We start from the raw sequence: 17,724 nt of genomic DNA on the forward strand, positions 1-17,724 counted from the left end.
AGGTGCCTTGGAGTGTTTGCCCCTCCTTTTTATTATTTCAGTCCCCTTCTTGAAAAACATTTCCAGCTGGGCACTAAGAGACAGAGTCTGTGTGGAAGGATGTTCCCTACTGTTTTTTTTCACCTGTTTGAACTTCCTTTGTCTTCCCTTCCTGCTTGATGACCCTGTTTACTGCTTAAATGTAAATTAAGCAGAGCACACATTCCTTTGTTTAGGACAGACTTGTTTGCCATCTTCTGTTTGGGCAAGGCTGTGGGGTTTGGAACACAAGTTAATAACACCATACAGAGAAATTTTATAACTTCACATACAATGTTGCCACACATAATTTACCAGGACAATAATGATCAGCAAATTATGAGTTTTCAAATGATACCTTAAAAGGCATACTTTGTACAAAAATTATTACAATACTGTGTAGGGTGTGAATACAGTGGTGTATTCTGTCACAGAGACCTAGAATCTAAACACAGTAAAATTATTACTGTGCACTCCCTGAATGTTGTCTCTTCAGTAAATATTCTCACAGGCCCTGACACACTCCTGAGTCCTGCAGAAGGGGCAGTAAAGCCAGTCACAGTCCCTACATAGGCTGCCCCTTCTGAGACCCTTTTCTAGTCCCAAGTGTACCCCTTTCAAATGACAAGTCCATGCTTCCACTTCTTTTTGGGGTGGGACCCCTTGATTCAGCCACTCTCCAGCTGGGTGTCCAGGTTACATCCGCTAGTTGCCAAATGTGTTCCCAACAGACTCGACGGGCTTGGCACCTGCAAGAGTTTCCTTTCAGGAGCCTGGGAACAGTAACAGTTTTCAATGACAAATTAGCAGCTTGTTCAAAACCAAGTATGAATTATTTGCCAAAAAAGTGCAAAGCTCTCAGAGAAATGGATTTAAAACAAGCTAGATGCATATTGTGTTACCTATATTTGGCATTCCCCTCAAACCTCTAGGGAGACATCACTTAGGCTTGGTGCCTCCCTGTTTGCTTGAGGGCCATGTTACAGCCTGCTTGCTGCAGACTGATTCTCCATCAGAGCTATGTCAGCCTGCAAGAGCTGGCAACTTCCCCCTCCCTTTCTACAGGGCGGATTGGTATCTTTTGAGCTCCAGCTTCTGAGCCCTGGCAAAACAACCAGGGTTGGGGCCCAGAAGTTGCCTCTTAAAAACTATTCACCTGGTGATTGTGCTTGTTGGGATGCTCCTTTTCTAGCCCACTGTGTTGCCTTTCCTGCTTGGTCTCCTTAACCAGCCCCCACTTTTGATCTCACTCCAGAGAGCGAGTAACCCCCCCACAAACAAATACACCGACACCTGCACAATATTCGTAAACCATCCAACAGATATTTCCCAGTTCTCCACAAGGCTCAAAGAAGCTTTCATCATCGGAAGTAAAAAAGAACAGAAGGATTTTCTGGGCACGAAGAGATCAATTGGCCCAATAAGCTAGTTCCCCTTTTCTCACTCCCACATCCCCGCTTTCTCATCTTCCGTCCCTTTTCTTTCCATAATAGTACCCAACATTTAAATACGCTTATACCCACGGCCTTGGTCCACCTCTCTTGCTGGGAAGAATTTGTACCCGAATTCCAGTTTCACTCTTATTTTTCTAAGTCTTTGCGCTCTCGGCCTCTCATTTCTTTTAGCATTTAGGCTATGTCTACACAAGGAGCGAGGGTGTGATTCCCCTCCCCTCTTCATCAAGCTAGCCTGAGTATTAATAGCAGTGTGTCCTTAGTAGCAGCGGTAGCACGGCTGAGCTGTGCCAAGTACACAAACCTGCATGACACAGGTGGGTACTCAGCTGCCAACCCCGGAGCTACCGGGGCTACACTGCTGTTTATACTCAGGCTAGCTTGATGAGAGCTAGCACAAATATGTGTACATGAGCAGTGTAATCACACCCCTTACTCGTAGTGTAGATGTAGCCTTAGAGTCAGTTTCAGCATTATGAAATACCTTCGTTATGTATTATTTGTGTCACTGTAATACCCAGAGAAACCATCAGAGATGAGGGCCCCATTGCACTGGGTGCTGTATATACACAGAGTAAGAGACAGACCCTGCCCCAGAGAGCTTACAATCTAAAAGGACAAGAGAGAGAAAGTGAGACATGTACAGAGAGAGGTGAAGTGACTTGCCCCAAGTCATAGAAGCCGGTCAGTGGAAGAATTGGGAATAGAATCCATGGACCATGCAGCCGCTCTCTCTCTTTCTTGGCTTTCATTAGGGGAAGGCTTTTTCTCCTTTACTGAGCAAATGTACACGGCTTCAAATGTCCACTTTTTAAAATAGACAGCAACAATCTTGTGCAGTGTTTGGTCCCATTCACAGAGGCTGAATTCCTGCGAAAAGGAGCCCCGGCACAAGGTTTATGCATCACTGCAATCCTCAAAATAGGGCTTAAGTGGGGCTTGTCAGAGGCCTTGTGCTGGCCTTCTGCACACGAGTGAATTTCACACAGGGAGCACTTCACCAGCACTGGTAAAATACTTCCTCAATGGTAAAGCACTGTGTGGAATTTTCCTTAGCTGTGTGGGACCTTCGATTAATGGGTACTAGGAAGCTGTAATGCCTGAGCTCGGGGTTCGGGCACTGTTGTAACAATGTCCGTGCTTTGTGGATTTGCACATTTGCTTTAAAGCCCCATTGTGTGACTAACTGCATCTTCTTTAAGAGCAGTGGGGGTTTCCTTAAGCAATCTGCCCACATTACTGTAATATCCAAGCGCCTCACAACCTTTAATGTAGCTAGCCTCACAACACCACTGTGAGGCAGGGTGGGGCTATTGTCCCTGTGTTATAGATGGGAAACTGAGGCACAGAGAGGTTAAATGACTTGGCCCCAGATCATACAAGAAGTCTGTGGTGGAGCAGAAATTGAACCCAGATCTCCCAAGACCCAAGCTAGCATCCTCACCAAGCTCACACTAAACCTCCAGCTATGCACTGCCAATATACTACCTATGTCATGGTAGCTGACTGCACTTTGGTCACATTCATGACATTATCTCCATGGACGTGCAGGGACGTCTTTTTGATGGTACCTTCAAATAAATCAGGGATTATTATTGTTTAACAGATTGCTAGGGGTGCTAAGCATCTTATTTTAATACTTCAACTACCTCAGTCAAATCAAATCATCAGTAGAAGACCTTGGTCTGGTCCCAAAGGAATTCTATGTGTGACCTGTTCTGCTTGCTCTACAGGTAATCCATCACCACTCAGTGTGGTGCTCTGTCCCCCCCAGTGGTGTCTGGGCCACAGGTAGAGGAGCACAATACAGCATACACACAATGATCAAACCATTCACTTTCAAAGGATTTTTATTATGGGTTAAAAAAAAAACCACCAATGAAGAAAGAACAACAACAAAAATCACCACATGTGACAGAAGGCAGAGTGTCTCACTCTGCAGGATCCTCTGCCTTCAGTTGCCTTGCAGCCCCACCCCCACCCCTCACAACCACTCCTCCGGCATATAGACTGACACAGTTAAGTTTAAAGGTGGAGTCTAACAAGGAGATCAAAGCTTTATACAGCACATATTGCTCTGCAGGTAAAATACACACACAACAAGCTCACCAACAGATGCTATAGTGATGGAAGATAGACAGGCAGGCAGGTAGGTAGAGAAAATCCGTTAATTTAAAGGTTGACAGAGACCTTCCCATCTGAAAATCCAAGTGATCCCCCACACCACACCCATCATTCCCCACAACAGACTTATAGCAGTGTGGTCTATTATAATATGACAAAGAGCCACAGCCCTGCAGTGAACAACGTTAAGTTGGCTGCTTGATGGCAGACGCGGTTCATAGAAGTTCAAGGGAATCCTTTCTTTGATTTTGGTTAACATGGGTGTGACAGATAGGGCAATTTCCCGAAGTATCTTTGGGAGGTCTTATCATATTAAATTTGTGTGTCATTGTGGGCCAGGGTTTGTACATAATTCCATGGGGGAGAGGAAAACACAGCCATCCAGGAACTAAGAACAGTGGGATGTGATGAGGCAAATTAACTCAGGCTGTAACATCTCCTTAGAGGTCCCACCCCTGAGAAGGCTCACCTATATTGGCTCAAACTGGATTCTCCAGAGGCCAACAGAATGGATAAATAGCCTGAGTTTAAATTTACTCCAGGCCTGCTTCCTGACCCAACAAACAGACAGGACCTTGTGACCAAGAAGAGGACCCCAAATTTTAGGGAAGGGTTGGAAGGACTGACACTGACCAGAGCTCTTATGGAGACTGAGGGGGTGATCTCTGGGAAGCTTATTAGCATCTATATAGGTTATTTAATTGTTTTAATAGGTTTTCTCTGCAATGTTCTCACCTTAACAATAGATGTGCTTGCTTAGAAAAAGCTGTGTGGTAACTTAGAACCCTGGGCTGTTTGTAGGGTTGCCAACTTTGGTTGGCCGAATTCCTGGAGATTTCGTCATACGGTATGACATAATCTTTAAATAAAGATTAATCTTAATTCCTGGAGACTCCAGGACAATCCTGGATGGCTGGCAACCCTAGCTGCTTATGGGCTATGAGGAGAACCAAAAGTGCAGGAACAAGACCTCTTTGGACAGTCTGCCTTGCTGAGGGAACTCACAGCATACGCCGGGGACTGTGCAGCCTGGGGAAACCCTGGTCAGGTGTCTCCACCCAAGAGAGGTGACGGCTGAGGAGATGGGAGCCTAGCATGGGTGCCCTTGCTGGGCCATAACGTGCAGTTGCCCTGAACTGTGACAATGCGTTTCCAGTATGAGCTAAGGTTGCAAATGAACTTGACAACTCAAAGCAAACCTCAGCCAAAACTGAGACGTTCTAGACAATTGCCACTTGAAATTCAGGCCCAAGCTCCCCAAGAGGTTTGCAAATCCAGTAGGTGAGCTGTTGGGTGAACAGATTGGTTTTGCTTGCTTCCAAACTTTCTTACAAAAGTTTCGTCCAATTCCAGTACATACACAGGCCAGTGAATATTCATATTCCTGCTAGCTGGAAAATATCAGTATCTGGAGATATGTAGGCAGTGTTGTTGTAGCCGTGTTGGTTCCAGGATATTAGAGAGTCAAGGTAGGTGAGGTAATGTCTTTTATTGGACCTACTTCTGTTGGTGAGAGAGACAAGCTTTGTATAAACTCAAAAGCTTGTCTCTCTCACCAACAAGAGTTGGTCCAATAAAAGATATTACCTCTCCCACTTTGTCTCTCTAGTATCTGGAGAATTAATTGTCAGGGAAATAAGTGATTTGGGCTATCAGGAAAGGAAAACACATAAAGGAGATGTTATCTGGTCTATCACTGTAATTGTATTGACTTGCTGACAGGAGTTTCAATGAGGCTGCAGTCCCAGCCTTTGCAAATGCTGAGGCTTGTCTGTAAATACCTCTACCTGACTTTCTGTAGGGCAGCACTCTGACCTGCCACGGAATAAATAAAAAGGGAAGAAAATGTACATCTGACCAGGAGCCTTCCTGGTGCATATCGACCCAGTAAATCAATTTTATAGCTCAGTAAATCATCAACCCTCTGGCAAAATGGGCTCCAAATGGGAATGCAGATAGATCAATAGGGTTAGACAGGGCTTGACTTTTGTGTGGGTGTGCCCACCAAAAAGCCTCCTGTCCTTACACCTTTTGTTCTGTAGCCAGGGACAACTGCAGTCCCCATGGTCCACAGAGCACAGAATTCACTCACTCCTAGCACCACAGAGAGCCCAAGTCAGATCAAATGGGCAGAGAGTGGACAGGACCAATACCTCATCCCAACTCCTCTGTGTTGGCCAGTATAGCTGGCAAGCACAGAGAGGGGAGCATGTTGCCATACTAGCAGGTATGTCCCACCTCGATTCTGGGAGCTCCAGGAGGGATCATGGGGACAGGTTGGCTCCACACTACCCTCAGGCCTGGGCTGGGCCTATCACGCACAGCAGAGCCCTTAACTGTTAGCAGATGTCACCCTAAGCTCTTGGGACTCCAAGCCCTCTTTTTCCCCCATTAGAACAGAACCCAGAGGAGCTACTGCTAACCCTCCAAAGCTTTGGGGGCTCAGGAAATTTAAGGTCTGGTTGTGGAAAACATCACTCCTACCTCGCCCATCTGGAGAGAGAGAATGAAAGTCAGTGGCTAGTTTTTTAAACAAATCAGAAATAAGTCTAAGTGGTTAAAGTCCAGGAGCAGAATTAACTATACTATATTGTGCTGTAATGACAACTCTGTTCAGTATATCAAGCAAATTTAATGCAGAAGAGTCTCTCTCTCTCTCTCTCTCTCCACTCCTGCCCTTTTCCCCATCACCTTAGTGTCTAGGCACAAACATGATCTTTGCCTCCATGAATGTATGAAACACAATGAAGACAAATTCTGAGCACCAGCGGATTAATGTTTATCACTTACGGAGCATGGTGGGCCAGATCCTCTGCTAGTGTAAATAGGCATAACTCCACTGACTTAAATGGAACCACACAGATTTACACCAATTGAAGATATGGCCCTGAAAGCATACACTTAACAGATTATATAAAAATACAAGGCTCTAGGCATGACAAACTTAAAGTCCAAGACAGATGGGTTGAGACCCCAAAATTCAAGTCCAATCTGGATTTCAAAAAACCTCCGCTGATATCGTTTTCTGATGAAATTACAAATTGGGTTGATAAAGGAAGTAGTGTTAATATAAGATCCTTAGATTTCTATAAGGCTTTTGACTTCATACTGCACCACATTTTGATTAAGAAACTAGAATCAACATGGATTAAAAACTGGCTAACTGATATGTCTCAAAATTTAACTGTAAACAGGGAATCATCGAGTGGGTGTGTTTCTTGTAAGGTGCCACCAGGATCAGTTCTTGGCCCTACGCTATTTAACATTTGTATCAGTGACCTGGAAGGAAACACCAAATTATCACTGATGGAGTTTACAGATGACACAAAGATTGGGGGAGTGGTAAATAAATAGGATGAGAGGTCACTGATTCAGAGTGATCTGGATCTCTTGGTAAATTGGGAGCTAGCAAACAGCCTGCACTTCAGTATGACCAAGTGTAAAGTCAAACATCTAAGAACAAAGAATGCAGACCATTCTTACCGGATGGGGCACTCTCTCCTGGGAAGCTGTGACTCTGGAAAAGACTTGGGGGTCATGGTAGATAATCAGCTAAACATGAGCTCCCAGTACAACACTATGGCCAATGTGATCCTTGGATGTATAAACGGGAATATCAAGTAAGAGTAGAGAAGTTATATTATCTCTGCATTTGGCACTGGTGCAACCACTACCAGAATACTGAGGCCAATTCTGGTGTCCACAATTCAAGAAGGATGTTGAAAAATTGGAGAGGGTTCAGAGAAGAGCCACAAAACTGATTAAAGGATTGGAATATATGCCATATAGTGAAAGACTCATGGAGCTTGACCTATTTAACTTATCAACAAGAAAGTTAAGGAGTGACTTAATCACACTTTATAAATACCAGTGCAGCAAACAAAGTTATAACAAGGGCAAATGGCTGGAAGTTGAAGCCAGCCAAATTCAGATTAGAAATCAGGGTGCAAATTTTTAACAGTGAGGGTAATTAACCATTGGAACAATTTATCCAGGGCTGTGATAGATTCTCCATCACTGGCAAAATTTAAATCAAGACTGGATGTTTTTCTAGAAGATCTGCTCTAGTTCAAACAGGAATTAATTCAAGGCAGTGTAATGGCCTGTGTGAGACAGGAAGTCAGACTAATCACAATGGTCCCTTGTGGGTTTATAACCTATTAATCCAGTTCACATTTTGGTTTTTGCAGTCTAACTCAGCCAAATATAATACATGGGGAGACCATTCACTTTGCACAAGAGATGGAGTTACTGGGCCCAATTCTGATCTCATTTTACAATTAGTAAATTGCTTAACTCCATTGATTTCTGGGCTGAAGTGGGATTCAAGTCCCACTCCCACTTAAAGGAAGCAGAATGGCTTAGCAGATGCCATAGCATACACACAGAGAAGTTATATAAAAACATAAGTACTCTTGCTGGAAGGTTGCAACGTAACATGACTTTATTTTTTAGAATTCAAAACAATAACACACAAGAACCCAACACAAGAGAGAGACAAAGCAGGCTGCTCCCTAAAACAGCAATGTACAGCTCACTCCACCTTACTTTAGGCTGGCTGGTTTCAAACTGACTGCTGCTAGACCTAGTTTTCACACTTCCCTACAGAGCCCCCTAGCTTGTAAGCAGGACTAGGGAAAAACCCTGACATTTAGAGTGACAGCCTATGATTTTAACAGTGTTTAAATACCCCACAATAGTTATGTAAAGTCTTTGGTTCTCTTGGCATCCCCAATCTCATTCAAATAACCATATTTACAGTTGTTTTATCTAGTAACATTCAACAAACCTATTAAAAAGTTATTTGCATTGCAAATAATACATTACAATACATTTTAATTAGGGACATTAAAATAGTACAAGAACCTGCGCATTGGAAAATTGATGCTTATCTTTTATATCTCCTTAGGTCTGCCCTTTCCACATTGGCAGGACTATTATATAAGATAGGTTACCTAGAAAATGGCACCTATTGTATTACAAAGGGAGGTTGGAAAGTTTTGTTGATTTATCCATTAGCTAACCATTAAACTTTGTTAGATACCGCATCGTTCGGGTCTCTTTGGTGACAAGGTGACCGTGTGATAAAGAAGGAGGCACATGGTATAAAAGGACGAGAGAAACGTCATTGGATCAGTACAGAAGTAAATCATGGCCAAGCTGATCCTCCTCACCGGTAAGTCCATGCATATTATTTTATATTGGTGCGTAACCTTATTTTCACAAGAACTGTGCAGCTATATTTTTGATCACTTTAAGCTGCAGTTCTATTCTGCAAAGCGACTTAGCACATCATTAGATCCTTACAGAGCACTCATTCTGTGCTGCATACAAGCATGTGCCGAAGATCAGATTCACCATACTAAATTAAGCCATGTCTAAGGGGTCTGCAAAAGGTTATCATTACCTTCAGGGCCGGCTCTGGCTTTTTCGCCGCCCCAGGCGAAAAAGCCTCCGGCCGCCCCCCCCGCGGGGGGGGAGAGCCGAGCCCCCGGCGGCCAGGGGGAGGGCGCCGGGGGGGGAGGGCGGCTGGAGCCCTGGGAGGAGGGCGGCGCGCCCCGGCCCGAAAAAAAAAAAAAAAAAAAAAAAAAAAAAAAAAAGGGGCAGGGCAGCGAGCCCCGGCTGGGGCTCGGCTTTCCCCACCGGCGGCCAGAGTGCCGGGGGCAGGGCGCCGGGGGGGAGGGCGGCCGGAGCCCGGGGGGAGGGCAGCGAGCCCCGGCGGGGGCTCCGCTCTCCCCCCGGCGGCTGGGGGGAGGGCGCCGGGGGGGAGGGCGGCCGGAGCCCTGGGAGGAGGGCGGCGAGCCCCGGCGGGGGCTCGGCTCCCCCTCCCGGCGGCCAGAGCGCCGGGGGCAGGGCAGCGAGCCCCGGCTGGGGCTCGGCTCTCCCCCCCCCCGCCGCCAGAGCGCCGCGCCGCCGCCCCCCTCCAGGTGCCGCCCCAAGCACCAGCTTGGGTGCCTGGTGCCTGGAGCCGGCCCTGATTACCTTATAACAGTGGTTTTCAATCTGTGGTGCACAGACTACGTCTAAGATTTCCAAAGGCGTCCACACCTCCATTCAAAATTTTTTAGGGGTCCACAAATGCAAAAGGGTTGAAAACCACTGATCTAGGCTAGTACTTTGCCCATAGCAGTGGCCAATGCCTGTGCTTGGAAGAAGGTCAAAGAATTTGCCAATGATGCACCAACCAATTGCGCAATGCTCTGCATAGGATGGAAAATTCCTTCCTGACCACCTAAGGCATCAGTTTAACAGCCTGAGACATGATATTTGATCACTCCTATCCTCAGGACTTATCGGTCAATTATCTGACCTTCTTTATAAATAAAGCTACAGTATTTGATTCAATCTTCCGTGAATGATGCATGCTAAATTCAATCCCTGAATATCTACAACTTCCATTGATATTACTTATTCATAGGCAGGATTTGACCACTTATTTGCAAGGTAAGTCCTTGGGAAGGTCTTATTCATGAGTGCAATATGGCATCTTATGACTGGGACTGATTGCAGGCATTTGAGCCCTAGGCTTGTGAACTGTTTGTGCATTTTGCATTTTATTCAGATAGTTTCTTTACTTTTGCTTTTCTTGACAGGTCTGGCACTTTTGCTGAATGCTCAGCTGGGTGAGTATTTTTCTTAAATGGCTTTGCTCTTTCTTTGGTATTTACCATATCTTACTTGTATTATGGCCCACCCGTGAATTAAGCCCTATATAACTATTTTCAATGTCTGAGTCTCATTTAAAATGGATCCAAACAAAACAGTGATGTCCCATCTACATCCCACTCACATAGCCCCTCTACGGGAGATAGCAGTTGAACAGATAGAGATACATAGAGCATGGTGAACAAACAATTCTGTGAAGCTGGGAATGGGCGACGGGGCTGGATCACTTGATGATTACCTGCTCTGTTCATTCCCTCTGGGGCACCTGGTATTAGCCACTGTTGGAAGACAGGATACTGGGCTAGAAGGACCCATTGGTCTGACCCAGTATGGCCATGCTTATGATCTTAGGATAGCTCATCCACAATGGCAAGTATAGAAAAACAGGAAAGCATAAAATAAATATAAACACTTAGATATAACCCAACCCGTGGTTCCTTACAGACCTAAATTGTATGAGGAGCAAGATGGGCTTTAAGGAGAGCTCAAAATCCAAATGCATGACATTCATAATTTAATCAGTGCACTCAGAACAGTGCATTAAGCCACCACATTCAATCAGTGACCAAGCTCCATTTTCCTCCTCCGCCAGACAAAACTGATGAGCTGTTCTGTTGTTTTAAAGGTAAAGGTATAAAATCCACATAAAATTGACAGGCTCTGATTCTCCTGTCACTTACACTAGTTTTACTAATAGTGTAACACTACTAACTTCAGTGGCATCACTCCTGATTTACACCCTTGTGAGTGAGCGGAGAATTGGGCCCATAATTGATATTGACGAGAGCTGGTTGAAATTTTAAAGTTTTGTTTTTGGGTTGTTGTTTTTTTTTAAATCGCCCAAACAGCTGGTGACACTTTTTGAAATTGAAAATGTTGACTTTTCAAAATGATAAATGTTCAGATTTGAATAAAGGGGGAAAACTGTTTTTTTTAATTCCCTCCTTTTTTATCAGCTCTCATATTAATAGAATAGACCAATGCCTAAGAATTCAAATAATACTGTTTGCCTGTCATAATTAGCAATGTTATCCAACCTTGCCATTAGGAGCTTGGTTGCTTCCATCATTAGTATCCTCAGTGGGTTAAATCAGGATATCTGGATTATATCATCAAGACATTAACTGGACATTCATGGGCTCATTCATAGCTTCTACATTTTATGAATTGTGGTTCCACAAACGCTGGTACCAGGCCTAAATGGGGGAGTTTGAAGGAACTATGCAGCATCCTTCCTTGTCTTCTATTCCTATGTTTCTACGCTGTGCAAAAATGCTGCATTTTTCCTGAGGGTTTATTTTGTCAGCATTGACTTTACTGAAACTAAAGTAGCAATCACTGTGTCTGGTTTTCAGAGTTGGGTCTTAAAGGATTAGAATGCTCCTCTTTAGAACATCATCATCACATCTCTACCCTGAGGTCCCATTTGGTGGCCATGCTTCATTTTCATGAACCGGGGTAGTTTATTATGACAAATATCCCTGTGACATCTCCCCCTCCTCTCGGCCAAAAACAGGTTCTGCCTATCTGCTGACATGCTACTTCACCAACTGGGCCCAGTATAGAACAGGACTTGGGCGCTTCATGCCTGATAACATTGACCCATGCCTCTGTACTCACCTGATCTATGCCTTTGCGGGCATGAAGAACAATCAGATCACTACCATTGAATGGAACGACCTGACTCTCTACAAATCCTTCAACGGTTTGAAAAACCAGTGAGTAACCCAAATGGCAAGAGACTAAAGATAGATTTGTGCGTTAACTAACACCTGACTGTATATACTAGAGATCCTTTAAAACCTCTGCATTATTATGAACAAGGCACTGAGACTCCAGAGTGAAGCACACATGACTGCTAGCTTTATGGATCATATCTGCACTGCAGGGGCATCTGCACAATGCTGGCTGAGCCCCCAAAGTCCTGACCAGCCTGCACTGGGCTCAGCATGAAACCTAGAGACAGTGTCTTCTTTGGCTGCTCCAAAGTGCTAGACATAGTCCCAAAACACCATAGTAACCACCCTTGAAGATCTGAGGTATTGTTGTAGAGGGAGATGGTACAGCAGCTCATGAGAATCCATGTCTAGATCATTATTTACCTTCAGTTACTATGATCCTATATACAAAATAGATTTCTGGGAACTTAAAGCAATATACCCAAGTGTATATTCTATTTATGTATATTATATATAATATGTTCCCATTAAATACAGATCTAAATCAAATGGAGCTAATTTCAACAATGAGTGATCAATTGGGAGATGGCCTATCAATTTCTAAGGCTCACTTAGGGGTGAAATGTGACACCGTGGAGAGGAATCAGACCTGGGGTCCTTTCGTGGCTCTGCCACTAACGTGCTGTATGACCTTGGGCAAGTCACTTCCACTCTCTTTGCCTCATTGTCCCCATCTGTAAAACAGGGATAATGAGATGCTTATCCCTCTGTAAAGTGTGTTGAGCTCTATGGCTATAAAAGAACCACTATAAAGAGCTAAGTATTACTGAGTAAGGCAAGGCAACACAACGAATCTCAGAGCACACTAGTCTCTCTTCTGTCTCAGGACAGCAATTACAATACAGTGGGAAATACCAAACCAGACTTCCTCCGTTTGTTCTTTATTCATACCCCCATCTCAATCTTTGTAGGAACGGACAACTGAAGACCCTCCTGGCTATCGGAGGATGGAATTTTGGAACAGCTCCGTAAGTCCAACCCATCCCTTTCTCTCTGACTGCATCCTGGTATTTTGAACACTTGAGGGAGTGAGCCATGCAGCAACCTGACTCCTTTCCCTTTTTTCCTCCCTAGATTTACTGCGATGGTTTCCACTCCCGAGACTCGCCAGACCTTCATCAGCTCCGTCATCACATTCCTGCGCCAGTACGAATTCGATGGGATAGACTTTGACTGGGAATACCCTGGCTCCAGAGGCAGCACAGCTCAGGATAAGGGCCTCTTCACTGTCCTTGTTCAGGTAAGGAGGAAGCCAGCTTCTCAGTGTTGAAAGAAACCTCAGTAAGAAGAAGAAAAAAGTCACATTGTTTGTACAATGCACTACAAATGCTCCAGAGATGCATGTAAAATGTAAAAGCATATATGATACCAACTACTGGTGATATTAGCATAATTATTTATTCATTAATTAATATTCAGCTCAGCAAATGTGCATGGGATTCTATAGGATAGATAAGAATGCAGGATCTGACCATAAATCAGCTGTAGGTTTATGATCATATGGAAGAGCCCTTAGTACTTGTAATTTCACAGCTGATGAATATTAAAGGTGGGGGGTGACATTTTCAAAAGACTTAGAAGCTAAAGCCCCATTTTCAAAGGTGACCTAAACACTTAGACCCAAATTTTCAAAAGTGTCTAGGTGTGTAAAAATGCAGACAGGTGCCTAGTGTGATTTTCAGAAACGCCTGAGCACATTAGACACCTAACTCCTCTTAATTTAAATGGGAATTATGCACCTAACCCACTTAGGTGCTTTTGAAAATCTGACTAGGCAACTATCTGCATCTTTAAGTGCGTAAGTGCCTTTGAAAATCTGCCCTTAGGAGTCTAAATGTCATTGAAAAATCAATGGGACTTGGGCTTTCAAGTGCCTAAGTCACTTTTGAAAGTGGAACTTAGGAGCCTAACTCACTTAGACGCTTTTGAAAATTTTACCCGTCTTCTTCACATTGCCAGACAGAATTAACAAAACATGGGTGGACAAAACCGAGCAGTCTAATGGGCCTAGTCATTGCCGTAAGAATTCTCAAGGAGGGAACGGGGCCATTTCTAATTCACCAGGTGCACATTGAGGGTGACCAGTGCTCAGTGTTGCTGCTCCTAACCAATTATGGGGTCGTTTTTTTAATCTGCCTTAGGAAATGCTGGAAGCCTTCGAGCAGGAAGCCAAGCAGGTTAACAAACCCAGGCTCCTGGTCACCGCTGCTGTGGCTGCAGGGCTCTCTAACATTGAGTCAGGCTACCAGATTCCTCAGCTCGGCCAGTGAGTACCATGCTTTCAGATATACTCATCATCCCTAGCTTAAAGCCCAGGCCACATTCGAGACAATGAATATATTTCACTGTGAAAACCAGCTTCATGTCCAAAAGCCTCAAGCCTGGCTGCCGAATTAGGCACCTAAATAAAGAAAGCCCTGATTTTCAAAGGTGCTGGGCACCCACTAAAATCTATGGGAGCTCTGGGGCTCAGCACCTCTGAAAACTCAGACCAATATGGATTTAGGTGCTTGACTTAAGCCACTGAAGTTTGAAAAATTTGGTATCTGTAGTGAACTTCTGGCACTTAAAGCAAAATCCATCCTTTATCTACAGAGAATCTTTAAAGTAGATGCTAAAAATACAGGGGCTGTTTAGATCACTGCTTCTTATTGGGCTTTGAAAAGCCACCGTTGATGAGAAAATGAACCATTCCGAGATGAAGACAATAGTGACGGTAATTTTATCTCCTCAGGTATCTGGACTATTTCCACGTGATGACCTACGACTTCCACGGCTCTTGGGAGGGGTACACTGGAGAGAACAGCCCCCTGTTTCAAGGCCCCGCTGACACTGGCAGCAATATCTATCTCAATATTGTAAGTATATCTTGACCAAGATCCTTTAAGGCCTATAATGACATAACTGAACTAAGCCCAAAAGCCAATATTTTAATTAAATGGATCCAAAGGTTTCTGATAGGAAATTAATAACAAAGAACTGATCCTTGAAAACTGCAGTGATGGAAGAATTTACCTGCCACTTGTGATCCAGAGTCCGTAACTCACTGACTGTTTTTATAGGAATATGCCATGAATTACTGGAAGAACAACGGTGCCCCAGCTGAGAAGCTTATTGTTGGATTCCCAGCCTATGGACACACCTTCATCCTGAGCAACCCATCCAACACTGCTGTCGGTGCTCCAACCTCAGGACCGGGGCCTGCTGGACCTTACACAAAACAGTCTGGGTTCTGGGCTTACTATGAGGTTTGTGTGCTATGCAGTTGCAGTGCACAACTGAATAAAAATATCTGCTTGTTAAAACAGTCTCAGGCCATCACAATGCATATAAATCAGAGTATAAATACTTCTCTTGGAATAATTGTAACTGAGTACACAGAAAATCAATTGTGACATCTAATATTAATGAATACTTAATCAACCCCCATCATGGATTAACTGTTTTTCCTCTTTCTGCTTAGTTACTGCTAGAATTAGGCCCAAACCAAAACTCAGGAACCATACACCCCAGACCTCTGGAAGCAGAGTCTGAAACATGAATTTAAATTTCGTAGCTTAGCTCCTCATTGATTGACAATAAAAAGCTGACATCTGTTTACTGTGTGCTAGAGAACAGACACCAGAGTATAGGAGCCCACAAGGCCACCGATAAAGTATGAGATGAAAACAAGTGAATCTACTTTGTACAAGAGTTGTTGCTTCCAGGGCCGGCTCCAGGGTTTTGGCCGCCCCAAGCAGCCAAAACCAAAAAAAAAAAAAAAAAGTCGCGATCGCGATCTAAAAAAAGCCGCGATCGCAATCTGCGGCGGCAATTCGGCGGGAGGTCCTTCACTCCCAGGCGGAGTGAGGGACCGTCCGCCGAATTGCCGCCGAATACCTGGAACTGCCGCCCCTGTCCGGAACGGCCGCCCCAAGCACCTGCTTGAGAAGCTGGTGCCTGGAGCCGGCCCTGGTTGCTTCAAAACTGCTGTTCCGTTTTCTGTCCATTGGCGATGCGGTTGCAGCAGTGATGGAAGATTCTGTTTCTGTTTCACCCTCACTGTTTTTAGATCTGCACTTTCCTGAAGAATGGAGCCACTCAAGCGTGGGATACCCCTCAGGATGTCCCCTATGCATACCAAAGCACTGAGTGGGTAGGATATGACAACATCAAGAGCTTCAACCTCAAGGTACGATGGGACCTTCTCACCTATCAAAACCAGTGGGATCCCATTCTGCATCACTGTAGTTCCCTGAGTCCCTTTTTTGTAGGGTTTGGACTGATCTTGGCTTCTTTCCTGGCCCTTAACAGGCTCAGTGGTTAATGAAGAACAACTTTGGTGGTGCTATGGTGTGGACAATTGACCTGGATGACTTCACTGGCACATTCTGCAACCAGGGCAAATTCCCCTTGATCAACACCCTGAAGAACGTTCTTGGACTGCAGAGCACTAGTGAGTGACTCCAGCAGGATGGGCTCCCAGAATTAACTCCCTTCCCTCAGATGTAGATGACAATTTGAATACTCCCACTGGTGTATATAATGCTGAGCTACACCCTCTCAAGAGAAGCAACTTTATATCCCTGCCCACAATTCACCCTCCATTAAGTTCTCCTTTTGAGACTCCCCACCCCACCTTCCAGTCAAATCATGGCTCTTTAGAGAGACCAAATTTGCTGGGATACAAACAAACTGGTTTACTAAGGGGACTCACTGCTGTTGCTAAAATAGCCTGAGCTAGTTTACAGATGCCCCTGCCATCTGGCAGTCCCTTTTAAAGATCTGTGTTCTAAACAACATCCCACTCTGGAAAAAAATTAACAGCTGTTCTAGTGGGTCCCCTTGGAGATCAATCTCCTTTTACTTGAAGCTTGATTATTTTACATTTCTGGGCCCTGATTGCCCAGTAATTCCATCGATTGCAACAGGTTTACAACAGAGGTGAGTCTGAACCTCTGAATCCATCACGGAGGTACCCACTTATCACCCAATCCAAAACCCACTTACGCCAATGAAAAGATTCCCATGGATCTCAGTGGGAATTGGATCAGGTCCTTCTTCTTCCAGTTTTTGATGCAGTCATCATGAGGCTCAGCCAGCACACTGTACCTCTCAAAGACAGCAGACTGTACATGGTAGTGCCCTGCTTCTAAGCACTGCATCTAATACTAGAGTGATTGGGCATGTTATAAAATAATGGATCATTATAGACCGATCTGTATTAAGTATCATCATTTTCTGTTTCAGGCTGCACTGCTCCTGCTCAGCCCATTGCTCCAATCACAGAGGCTCCCAGTAGCGGAGGGAGTGGCAGTGGAAGCTCTGGTAGTGGCAGCAGCAACTCCGGTAGCGGCAGCAGCTCCGGTGGCAGTGGGTTCTGTGCTGGCAAAGCCAATGGCCTCTACCCTGTTGCCAACAACAGGAATGCTTTCTGGCACTGTCTGAATGGCATCACTTATGAGCAGTACTGCCAAACCGGCCTGGTCTTTGATACGAGCTGCAGCTGCTGCAACTGGGCATAATCCAGGATCTCCAAGCAGATGAACTTGATCCAAATTCCCTATTGCTTTATGCATATCTCCGAAGCCCCAAAATTCTGAAATAAAAGCCTGTAGCGTAAGCCCTAGTGTGTTTGTCTGTTTTGCTGGACAGTGACTTCAGCATTCCTTTTTATTGTTTTAGATTTCTTCTTAGATAATGCGGCATTTTTAATTTGCCCCCAGGGACAGAAATTTTATTCT

General features: G+C 44.6%; 1 protein-coding gene across 2 annotated transcripts; it reads left to right on the forward strand.

Annotated features, from left to right (window-relative positions):
* Positions 1-8,747: 8,747 nt before the first annotated feature.
* Positions 8,748-17,505, forward strand: LOC112118386 (acidic mammalian chitinase-like). 2 transcript variants are annotated; one of them, XM_024216670.1, is made up of 11 exons: positions 8,748-8,772; positions 10,190-10,219; positions 11,779-11,980; positions 12,913-12,969; positions 13,076-13,241; positions 14,143-14,267; positions 14,736-14,859; positions 15,064-15,249; positions 16,053-16,172; positions 16,295-16,436; positions 17,231-17,505. In XM_024216670.1, exons 1-11 carry the CDS (start codon positions 8,748-8,750, stop codon positions 17,503-17,505), a joined length of 1,452 nt encoding a protein of 483 aa, XP_024072438.1. The 2 variants fall into 2 exon arrangements, with proteins under 2 accessions (XP_024072438.1, XP_029768162.1); XM_029912302.1 differs by lacking the exon at positions 8,748-8,772 and having other exon boundaries at positions 9,825-10,219.
* Positions 17,506-17,724: the final 219 nt, after the last annotated feature.

Source organism: Terrapene carolina, unplaced genomic scaffold (assembly GCF_002925995.2).
Source record: "Terrapene carolina triunguis isolate 2854851 unplaced genomic scaffold, T_m_triunguis-2.0 Scaffold198, whole genome shotgun sequence".
NCBI classification, from domain to species: Eukaryota; Metazoa; Chordata; order Testudines; family Emydidae; genus Terrapene; species Terrapene triunguis.

Coding starts and splice junctions, on each gene's coding strand:
- LOC112118386 (XM_029912302.1), top strand. CDS start 10,066: ATGAGTGCAATATGGCATCTTATGACTGGGACTGATTGCAGGCATTTG. Junction 12,970..13,075: donor TGGAATTTTGGAACAGCTCC/GTAAGTCCAACC, acceptor TTTCCTCCCTAG/ATTTACTGCGATGGTTTCCA. Junction 15,250..16,052: donor GGTTCTGGGCTTACTATGAG/GTTTGTGTGCTA, acceptor CACTGTTTTTAG/ATCTGCACTTTCCTGAAGAA.